Source organism: Pinus tabuliformis, chromosome 5_2, assembly GCF_031772625.1.
Source record: "Pinus tabuliformis cultivar Carrire ecotype Pingquan chromosome 5_2, CPIR1, whole genome shotgun sequence".
In the NCBI taxonomy this organism is placed as follows: domain Eukaryota; kingdom Viridiplantae; phylum Streptophyta; class Pinopsida; order Pinales; family Pinaceae; genus Pinus; species Pinus tabuliformis.
In genome coordinates, this window is record NC_142306.1 from 740,871,199 (window position 1) to 740,883,069 (window position 11,871).

At 37.9% G+C, this 11,871-nt stretch overlaps 1 protein-coding gene across 1 annotated transcript; it reads left to right on the forward strand.

Annotated features, from left to right (window-relative positions):
* The first annotated feature begins 1,362 nt into the window (after window positions 1-1,362).
* LOC149161365 (small ribosomal subunit protein uS13z/uS13y/uS13x-like) lies at window positions 1,363-10,931 on the forward strand. Its single transcript, XM_089436966.1, has 4 exons — window positions 1,363-1,538; window positions 1,718-1,878; window positions 5,136-5,324; window positions 10,537-10,931. Exons 1-4 carry the CDS (start codon window positions 1,536-1,538, stop codon window positions 10,640-10,642), a joined length of 459 nt encoding a protein of 152 aa, XP_089293092.1. The 5' UTR covers window positions 1,363-1,535; the 3' UTR covers window positions 10,643-10,931.
* The last annotated feature ends 940 nt before the right edge of the window (window positions 10,932-11,871 follow it).

The window sequence follows — 11,871 nt, forward strand, 5'->3', positions numbered from 1 at the left end:
CAATAGTAATGGGGTAATCACTAGTATTATAGGGACCCAACAGATTCTCTTGGGTTTGCTGCTCATGAAATTCTCCCTCTTCATCTAATTTTCCAACACTTCAAGTTTATTGCCTTGAGTATTAGATATTTTATTTGTGTTGGAAAAGGAACCCTCCATGGCGCCAAAGCCAAAAGTTTTAGGGGAGGAAAGAGCTTTGGATCTGATCCATTGGTTTCAAGAGCCTTTGTTGTTGCATTTTGATAAGAACCCCTTCTACGGTCCCGTTGCTCCCATTGATCTCCAACTTCATCTTGCTTATGCACTTCCTCCAATTTCTTATAGTTCATGACAAAGTTCCCATACTCATGACATGATTTGCACTTAAAAGGAAGTTGATCATAATCAAGTCCTTGAATAAATTTATAGTTGTCCAAGGTTAAATTTATTGCTGTAGGCAGACCCTTGTCCAGATCTACCTCTGACTAAATTGGAGCCGAAGCCAACATCCCTTCTCGTGGCTCGACCCAATTGATATAACATCCTAGAACATTAACGATGCTTCAAAAGGTGTATTCATTCCAACAATGAAGGGGAAAATAGGGTAATTTAACCCAAACAGGGGCTGTAGAGGGGACATCATTCTCTAGATCAAAATTCGGGCTTTAACGATCCAAATAAAGGCTTAGGCCCCCATGAAGTATGGACCACTTCGAAAAACGAGATCTCGATCTGCCTTATCTTCAAACATGAAAGTTGAAAAACCTTGTCCATAAAGGAAACAAAAAATTATCCCTTGAAGAGGGGCCATCAATTCTTATCAATCTAGAAGTTCAACTACATGAAAGAGGGACAAATGCCTATAAATTACCTTATTAAACCCTGATGTGTTAATCTTAATGCCATCGTTTGAGACTAATTGACATGAGTTGAAATCTTAAAGATTTCATTAAATTTTTAAAAACAAGTAAGATTAACATGCTGAACACAAAATTAGATTGAGACAACGACAGGTAGATAGAGGCAACGAAGGTGCAAATCATCAAGAGCCTAAAGCAATGAGAATGCAAAGGCATGACATAGGTGCAACTAAAATATCTCCTACTCTCACCAAACAATTCGTTATTCTTTTAAACTATACATTTCTTTATTCTTGCTCCCTTTAATTAACATCAAAATAAAAAATGAAATATTTAACATTATATACTTAAAAAACACAAATCCTTTAATTAACATCAAAATAAAAAATGAAATATTTAACATTATATACTTAAAAAACACAAATCCAAAATTAAATTAGATTTAGAATTAAAAAAGGCACGTTGAGATAATGGTGAGTTGTTCTTCAAAGTAAAATCCTTGAAACATTTAACCTCAGCTCCTCCCTCAATACCTAACTAGTCCACTGAAAGTGAACGATTAGGGTTTTTCTCAGACGTAAAGTGATATTTATGGTTGGTTATTCTCTCACGAGCCTCTCATAATACTAAAGCCCTAGCAGTCTTCGTAATACCCAGCGTTACTGGCGACTGTTGAGGCTCCCGCGTTCTGCGAAAATGGTAGGATCTCTTTTTATCTGTAGTCTTCCGAGGTTTCAGTTTGTATCGGTTTCGTTTGATTTGCGCAGGTTTCAGTTTTTTCGCAATCAATCCTGTTACCAAGTCTAGGTGTTTTAGAGGGAGGATTCATTTATGAAGATTTCTATAGTTTTTATTGTAATTGTGCTGGTTATTTTCAGTCTTTGATTGCGAATGAGGAGTTTCAACACATTCTTCGTGTCCTCAACACCAATGTTGATGGGCGACAGAAGATCATGTTTGCCTTGACTTCTATCAAGGGAATTGGTCGGCGTTTGGCCAACCTGGTATGCAAGAAGGCTGATGTTGATATGAACAAGAGGTAATTTCTAAGATATCTTCTTTCATACTTTACATTAATAGGTTTTGCATGTTTTTGTCTATTTTTTTAATACCCTTTCAGCCAGTAGACCGGGCTTTAGAAGCTTCACAAACATCCGCACTTGAGGCGTCTCTATTGTCCAGGACTCAAACCTGTTGTTGAGCTTGACCCTGTAGGAAAAACTGATCTATACTTGACAGGGTATCCCCTGTTCGGACAGATCTCCTTATTTATGTTCTGTAACACCTGCTAACAAAACGAGCTGAACGGAAATCTAGCTTGCTAACTAGTGTTATTTGAATACTCAATAAGGTGGATCCCAGTTTAAGACAATGGCTTCATGAATTCATACACAGAATAACAAGAACAATTTAACAATAAAATAAAATGTAATTTGCAGAGGTTGTTACAGTGGTATTGCAGTGCACTTTAGCCTTTAACTAACGGAAAACCTACTACTGTGCAACGGTACGTGTCTCCAAAGGCAGCGACTTCCTTCTTTCATTCTCTGTAGCTCTCTCCGTTTGCCCCGCGTTACTTGCTCTGCCAAAAACCCCTCGCACCAGAAGAGGAAACGAATACTACAATATATAGACATATCAGATTTCCCCGTCCCTTATAGAAGGTTGATGGTCACCATCAACTTCTGCGTATAGGTATATCTAGGCTTCGTAGGCAGTGCGGGTTGCATCCTCAGCTCAGCCTGTAGTCTGGAATAACTATCTTTTGTCGTGGTGTTCATGGCAGCTTTGGGATGGTTTGTTCTTCTTGCAATCCACCTTACAAGTCAGACTATCTTCCTTCTGACCCAACTGATGAGCGGGGTTTGCTATTTATCACCTGTTCCTCCTGCTGCTATGCTCTCAATTCGGCAATCAAATATTCTACAAACTGGATGAGAGACGGTTTTTATCACGCTCATTGTTCTGATATTATTGTTCAAAGAACTCCAAACAATCTACATGTATGATGGAATAGATTTGCATATAGCCGGGTAAGTCCAGCTTTTTGCATTTTCCCCTATTTGCCAAAGGAATTGAATGGGTCCATACCAGATGGGCCTCAATTTCCTGCTGGAGCCACGAAACCCCTTTTTGCCAAGATGTAAGCAGACTATATCCCCAGTTTGGAATTTATGGGCGCTGTCCTATGTTGGTCATATCGTTCTTTGTACCTGTCTCGAGCCTGCTGCAGCCTGGTTTTGCACCTGTGAATGGGATTGTTGAATTTATTCTATGAAATTAGCAGCATTCAGTTATTTGTTGTTATTATCACCACTGTTACCACTTCTTCGATGGCAGGCTTTCATCCAAAGTATATGGGTGCTTGGTGTTACTAGCTGTCCTATGTTGATCACAGCATTCTCTGTACCTGCCTCGAGCCTGCTGCAGCCTGTTTTGCACCTGTGAATGGATTTATTGAATTTATTCTGTGGTATTAGCAACATTCAGTTGTTTGTGTTGTTATGATCACCACTGTCTCGGCTCTCCACTTCTTCTGTTCTGCAGATTGCCATGACAAAAGGCAACTTAGGTGAAGCCAGGAATAACCCTGTTATAACAATGTTGCGAGTATGGCAGGCTTCATGTGCTTGGTGTTACAAGCTCTCAACAAATGCACAAGTGTGGTTTACTTGATCTGACTGTCCATCCTATTGAGATCTGTCCATGTGATTGAGGGTGGAATGCCGTGCTACACCAGTATCCATCAAGCTCCACAGTATAGCCCAAAACCTGCTCACAAAACTCCTGTTATTGTCAGAAATAACAGGCTGAAAAAATCGTACCCACACATGCTGAAAAAATAGTTCGCTGCCTCCTTGCCTGAGGTTGTTTTCTTGCAGGGAAATACAGAGCACAATTTTGCAGAAACGATCCACAATCACAAAGTGGTAATTACGCCCATGCTTGATCTTAGGCAGGTCCAACAATATATGCTTTACCGAGACCTCAAAGGCACCGGGAGAGGAATGTGTAACCCAAACTTTCATTCTGCTGGATTTGAAGTGCAGCATAGTGTGCAATCATGGATGAACCTGGCCACATCTACTTGCATTCTTGGGCCGAAATACACGTTGCTGTAGGTCTGTCACTGCCCTTGTTATAGAAAAATGCCCAGGAAGTCTTGAAGTGTGGTACTCCCACATCAAATGAACTCATAGTTTCCTCTTAGAATGCACAATTTATCAAGATGATATATTATTCCATATCTTAACTGACAGTCTCACCATGTATGTTTTCTCTACCATTGTTTGCTGTAATGTTGTCAAGACAGGTCCAAAGTATTCGTCAACATTGAAAACCACCATGAATTCTTCATGTGAAAAGGGTGCCAACCGCATGACAACTTTTAGCAATGACACCCTGGGTGGTCTGGACAGATATGTAATTTTATTAGTGTTACGGTTTGCTTCCATCTGAGCAAATCTTCTATCTTGCCAGGAGATGTCTATCTTCTTAATCTTGTTTTGTTCTGATCCTTCCTGAAGTTTCTCTATGCCATGTTTTCACCATCCACTTCCAGGATTAAAAATGTTCTCAGATACCATCACGATCTTTTATGAAATAGGTATCCCCTGTTTCAAACAGCTCTCTTTATCTCTGTATTGTAACATCTGCCAACACAAGGAACTGAAACATTATCTAACTTACTAACTGGTGTTATTTGAATGCTCAATAAGAAGGTGCATTCTTCAGTTTAAAAGGCTGGTTCCAGTAGAAAATGAACAATTACAATCAAATCCAGAAGAATGAATTCTAATGATTATTTAAAGAAAAGGCAATTTATACAGATTGTTACAGAAGTTTTGCGGTGCACTTGCACCTTGACTAGAAGGAAGCATACTACTATGCAATAGTCTGTGTTTTCAGATACAGCAATTTCCATTCCTGATCTGTAGTTTCCTTCCTTCTCCCTTGGATACTTTCCTCTACCAAAAACCCTTAATTCTAATAGAAGAAAGAAAATGAAATTAAGTGGCAACAACTAAAGTGGTTACCTTCCTAACTATCCATAATGGTTCATTTCCAAATGGCCTCCAAGCCCATGTTATAGTGCAACAAATTTGCCACATTAGTACAGCACCATGCCTTCTTGGCATTTGGACCTGGATCTCTCTGTTAGGAAAGCTCACTTGAATTACTGCAATGGGAGGGTCTCCAAATTTGCATTTTGCTCTTGTGATCACCCTTTGTTTCCATTGAGTTGTATGTATCCAAAGGATTGGTGGCTAATTGTGAAGGATATGCTGACTGCAGAGCTGGTGAACTTTCTGCACTTGAGCTTGAGAACCTGATGATAATTGTCGCGAATCCTAAACAATTCAAGATCCCAGATTGGTTTTTAAACAGACAGAAAGATATCAAGGATGGCCGAACCACTCAGGTGGTATCCAATGCTCTTGACATGAAACTCAGGGATGACTTGGAACGCTTGAAGAAGATCAGGTACTCTGACATTTTTTATGCACTTATATTTATAATAATGAATTTATATTGTTATGTTGTTATTGGTGTTCGTGATATTTTGAACCTCATCATAATATATAGTTATTTGCATTTCTGAATTTTAAGGAATTTGAATGTCACTAAATTGTATGTGAAAAGCCATAACCTTCAGCCATATTGATCAAGAAGATGAAGGGCAAGATAACTTACGAGTGGTGGTTTGATATCAATGATTCACTGATTGAAAGTTGTGTGTTTTTTTATTTTTTATTTTTATAATTTAAATGGTTTTATAATTTTTTTAAACTTTCTGAAAACATATCTATCATTTCATTGTTTATTAACAAATAATACAACTGTATTCATCAGTCAGGCTGTGATTATACAGACCACTTCTATGGAAAGTGAGCATTTCATATCAGTAAATCACTGATTAAAAGGTGTTGCTATTTAGTTTTTTCTGAAAAGACTTTCCAGATATCATTGCTCATCGATAATTAATACAAGAACTATATTATAGGGTCAGGCTATGATTATGCAGACCACTCTTCCTTGCATAAATAAGGAATCAGTACAACAACCCTGGCTTCAAACTCTGGAGTCTACATTTCTAAAAATGCCAGTGCTGGATGAAATCAGTGCTGCAAACTCTGAATTAAATGTGGTGATCTGGTCCAAATTAAAGAGGTAGCATACCCATTTAAAGTTGCACAGCATTGTCTGTGTCATACAAAAAGATATGACTGTAAATCTGATTGCATTTAGCCTTTAGGTACTTATCCCAGATTGTCTATCCATCCATTTTCAGTGACGAAGGGTGTCAAAGAATGTTGGATTCAGTCACAATCTATTCCCTAAAGATCTGGCAATGGTGCAACTCCAAATACATGTTTAACTGTCTTTGATGTAACAAAGCACATGACAGGCTTTTGTTAGATGGTGGAGTTTGCTATTGCACAAAGATTCGTGTTTAGGTAGTTTACATTTAAAATCATTGGATTTTGATTCACTCGTTATATTTATCCAACAACTTCCGTCATTTAGGAAATTGGTCCTTGTGAACAGCTTTTAGTGTGTGGGGGTGCCATTGAACGAAGATTTATCTTACTATTAATTACGTCTACAGGTATTGAATCCTGATTCTATTTTATATTTATTGGACCACTTTTGTCTTCTAGGAGATTCGTTTTTGTGAACAGCTTTTAGTTTTGATTCGTCAAAATTTGAAGTCCATAGTCACATAATGAGTTTCCTCAACTCCTTGAGTTTTGATTTTCCTAGTTTTCCTTTCGTTTCTCTACCTGGTTTGGAATGTGTCTGAAAATTTGTTTTGATTTGTATTCCTGAAATCATCCATCCTGTGTCTTAGATGGCAGGAAAACTTGATATGATAGGCTTTTTTCATCCCCACTTGGAACAAAGATATCAATATTTGGACTATCGAGAGCTAATAACAAAATCGTGAAGAAAAATTGGCAAAAATATTTAGATGCAAGTTCATCAGTATTGATGGACAGTTATATGTTATGCTTTAACACTAGATTCTAATTGACATGGCGGGTTCTTGTGTTTCTTTCATACTGAGAGAAGCGAGGTGCTCTTACAGCCCTGAATGAAATGTTCATATCTGTGACTTTGTTTGTCTGCGTGGAAAAGTTTTTCCCTATCCCATTTGGTGCCCTAATAGATGTGGTTGAGACTGCCTATGCCAGTATATCTTCAATCTTAAATGAAAATTTTCAAGTACACTGGGATGGCTGGTCACTGGTGTCTCATGAGTTATAAGAGACTAGTAAGGAAGGATGATATATTGGCAACTCTAGTATATTTGATACATTGCAATCTTTATATAAGGTAGTCGGCAGTCTTTCAATTTCGAAGAATATTAATATTGTTAGGATGTGGCAGTTGTTTAAGTATGTTATTTATAAAAGTTATTACATGATATTTAATACTATCTTATAATTTTGAAATCTTCTTTTTGAGGCATATTATAACCTAAGTTTTGCTGTGTTTTATTTTTCACTATGTAGTCCAATAACTCTCTGATCTGGAGTGAATTTGATGGACCATCGATTTTTTCAAATCATTGCTCCAGTGCTTCGACATTTTTCATATTAACAATATTCGAAAGGCACATAAGCTTATAGCTTGGATGTGGATATTAACAATATGCGAAAGGCTAAATAACAAATATGTTGTTAATATTGGGGGGTTCTATGTTGAAGATTATTAATGCCAGGAACTGGATGATATTTTAAAGACATTGTTTAGACCATGATTAGAACCTGAAAAGTTGGAAAGTCCAACACTTTTGAGGAAAGCAGGGAGTGTGCTTGCTTCATTCAACATATAAGTTTGCTCACTAGAATAAAGAATCACAGGTTGTCATAAAAGATTGCACTTGAAGTTAGCCAAAGGGGTTAATTCTATTGGTTGTTGCCAATGTTCTTGGGCATTTGGCTTGTTCTGTGCCAGCAGATTCCTGGTTCAAGTCCCTCTGGGTTAAGTCTTTTAGTCTATGCAGACATGTTTACTTTGGATGTTATTGACAAATGTGGGAAGCAACCCTTTTGGATTTCTTTGCAATGTTTTTTAAGGGTGGTTCACGGACACTGAGTGGCCACTACATCCACGGGAAAATCCAGGTAGATCAACCCGAAGGGATCTACCTGTCGGCCAAACTAGCAAGGCCTAACCCCAAGGGCGTCGAGGAGATTTGACCCTGTGACCTCTTGATAGGTGAGATACTTAGCAATAGGAACTTGACCAATTGAGCAATCCCTTGGGGCTCGTTTTCTTTTCAATGTTACTTGAAAAGAAGATTGCAATTGAGGGGTTAAATTAAGACCAAGAACTACATTAACATTTAATGTTGAGATAAAGAAAATAGATTGGAGAATGTAGGACTGATTTACTAGGGTTGACATCAACAAATTTAGGAAAGCATCTCTTTGGTTTTGCATAAGATTGCAATTGAGGGGGTTAAGTTAGTACCAAGAGAACTATAATGACATTTCTTGTTGGGGTAAAAGTAGATTGGGGAATGTAGGACTTTAATAAAACAGGATGAATGAATGTTAAATGATATAAATAAGGGATATGGCTGGCATGCATTAGAATTATTACTTCATGATTTAAATGGGAAAGAGAGGTTGACAAGAAATCAATCTTGAGGAGGTCTCTGTAAAACTAAAGCTCAAGGTTTAGGGGACTGGATCAGTGTCACAGATATTAGTCATTGTTTTATGGGTAACATGTTGAAAGGGTTTTGAAGGATCAAAATGGCCAGGGAAAGGACCAAAGATCACAGGTACGATAAAGGAAGTAGATTGGTAATAAAAAAGAATGAATCGAGGTTAAATTATATACAGTTTAAACAACGTATAAAGCTGGCATGTAGGATAAAAAAGGCCAGAGAACGGCCCAACAATTGGTGGGGTGATCATGGGTGAGCTTAAAAGCTGAGAATTTGGGCCACTCTAGGACCTGAAGAAATGAATCTATTATAGAAGAGTTTGATATGTACTAGGATGTGGTGGATAAATTCTTCGAAAATAATGGATTATGCAGGTGATTTGTGCATCATTTTAACTAACCGCAATAATCAAAATAAATTGTAACAAGTCTCTATTATATAAGCTCACTTGGGATAGTTGAGGTTAGGTGAGAATACAGTTCGAAATACAGTTCGAAATTCACAGCAATTTCAGAAGACAGAAGTGCACGAGTATTGACAGAATGAGAACCTTTGAACAATGTGATACCTCACAATGTTTAGCTGCATGGCCAGGGGCTGATATAGATGTAGAAGAAATGAACAACTACATTAATTTGGTGGAAAGCATCTGACAATGAGGTAATGGGGATCTCTGCAGCTTTTACAGTTGTGATACCTCATATTGAGGAGATCATTTCTTCTTAAATTTACTCCAACTTCACCATGACATTACCCAGCTGCACTTTCCATCTTTCCTACCAATCCATTTGATATGCTTCTTGGGCTAAACTCTTTTCCCATCCCTCAAAAGGCTTTTGTCTCTTATTTCGCAGAATTAAAGTTTTATTGTTTTGCTTTCTTTTCTGCCCTTTATAGTATTATCATTGCCCACTGGCCATTATATTCCATTTTATCTTTCATGTGAAATTTAAGAGTTTGCATACAAGAAGCCTGTAAAAGATTTTGATTATGCAGGAGAGTAGAATGCGTTTACCTATGTTGGGCATTTAAGAGTTGAAATGGTCTGCAGTTGGTGATGAGTAGGTCGGTATTGTTTAGATTTTGTTTATGTATACATCACACCTCAATTTTGAAGAGTTAACCAAATAACATGTATTTTCTCCAAGGTTGATTTGATAATTTCTCTGTCAGCTCTAGTCCGTAGTGGTAATGTTGTTGCTCTGAGATTCTTGCTGGTTCTACCCATGAGGAGCGTTTGATGAACTTGTATAATATACATAATAATATATTTAGTTCAAAACTTATGTTCTCTATTCATTTTATTGGGTCAATAGCTGTAGGATTCTTGTGTACATTGCTGCTGATTCAGCCTGAGTATAATAGGGACAGCGGTGTCTCATAAATGCCCTTCGGCAAAGATTTGCCTTGTCCATGCTGATGTGTCTTTTGCACAGTTTGCTTCTCCAAGGGCATTGATGAAAAGGAGAGCTAGTAGTCTGTTTAGTTGTTTTGAAGTATGTTCTTCTGCTCTCATTTGGGCCTTACATCAACGAGGCTTGACCTTAGGCATGAAGTAATTGGAGTGTTATGTTTTTATTAAATTTATTGACAATGGTGTCTATGGGGTATGGAAGACTGACTGTTTTGGTATCTTTCATGTAATTAAGTTGTATTCTCGAATTCTTTTTTCCTATACGGTTGTCATTTTCCTCGTCAACATTTAGTGTAAGGGATAACTTCATTCATCTGCTTTCAGTTGTACTTCATTGACCTGGCTAAATTATTTATCGTGTTGTACATTAAATTGAACAAGGCTATATGGTTTCTCAAAAGAATTCAGTTCAATCAATTTGTCTGCCTGAGTCAGAGGAAAGCTTAGACAACCAAAAGCTTCGATTTTAGTGCAAATAGCACCTAAATGGTTGGATTTATCTTAACACTTTCCGGTGGAAAGTTGTCCGCTATATATGCTCTGTTTTAAATAGTCAATGCATCAAATACTAAAATTGTGCTCGTTTTGACTCTTGTCAGGAACCACCGTGGTCTTCGTCACTACTGGGGCCTTCGGGTGCGTGGACAGCATACAAAGACCACTGGTCGCAGGGGAAAGACTGTTGGTGTCTCAAAAAAGCGTTGAGCATGATAATATATTGGAAAGAAACAATTTTGCTCAAGTTTTTTTCCTCATTTTATTAGTCATTCTGGGTTTATTTCATTCCCGGGAATCATAAGGTTGTGTTATCTAACTTGGTAAAACGTTTGTTCATCTCGTGGTTGAGAAGGCTGTAAAGCTTCGACTGTGCACTCCCTATCTTGAAGTGTTTTTAAGAATGTTCTATCTAGTTTTATAAGATTCATTAGAGAAAGAACAGAGTAACGGTTTGGTGCTTTTGTTTTTCTTAATTAATGACATAGCTTGTGCAGAATCTGGCTTCCTCTTTGCTTCTAAAATCTAGTTCCTATGACATATCCCGTCTTTCCTGGAAGGGAAGCTATGATGTGTCCTGTTATGTATGCTAAATACTTGTTCTCGACGTTTCCTTGAAATTTTTTGAAATCTCAAATTTAGATGGGGACGCATTTTTCTTTAGCTTCACCATAACGTTGAAGTCCGAATCAACTAGAATTGAGACGTATTTTTTCTGCACAGGCATTTATGTTGTTTTGAAGTATACAGTAGGTGTAGATTAGATTAGTTGGTTTGTGTGTGCTTTACTCTCCATCTGGTTACTTGTTCAAATCTCATGGGAGGCCTGTTCAAATCTCATTGGAGGGTGGGAGGTAGGAGCCACCTATTGGGGATAAAAATTGTCATATGGAGTGCCCTTGTGCCACATATAATGATATTTTGGTTCCATATTTAATGTGATTTATTAGGTTGACAGTGTTGTATATATGTTTTTGTTTGTTTGATGGGTCCTCCATTTTCCCTTTTTTGTTTACTGGTTCTGGAAATGCTCTTGGCATTTACCCTAAAACGAGAAGCGCGATTCCATTAACACTTCGAAGACAGATCCCATCGTTTTGGAAGGGATGGCGACGTTTTGCTTGACATCTTAACCTTTATGATCCTCTTTGAGGGTGGTGTTTTTAAAGAGGTGGAAAGTGGTTGGCTGGGCTGGTTCTAGAATTTTGGTAAGATCCCCCTTTTTTGTTTACTGGTTCCGGAAATGCCCTTGGCATTTACCCTTAAAACGAGAAGCGCGATTCCATTAACACTTCGAAGACAGATCCCATCGTTTCGGAAGAGATGGCGAAGTTTTGCTTGACATTTTAACCTTTATGATCTGCTTTAAGGGTGGGTGGTGTTTTCGAAGCGCGTAGTCTAACGAGGCGGAGGAGTTCCCTGGAAAGTTATGGAAATCC

Bases quoted from the DNA above. Each gene is read 5' to 3' on its own strand.
- LOC149161365 (XM_089436966.1), top strand. The intron at 1,879-5,135 runs GTAATTTCTAAG...TGCTGACTGCAG, and splicing joins GATGTTGATATGAACAAGAG to AGCTGGTGAACTTTCTGCAC. The intron at 5,325-10,536 runs GTACTCTGACAT...GACTCTTGTCAG, and splicing joins GAACGCTTGAAGAAGATCAG to GAACCACCGTGGTCTTCGTC.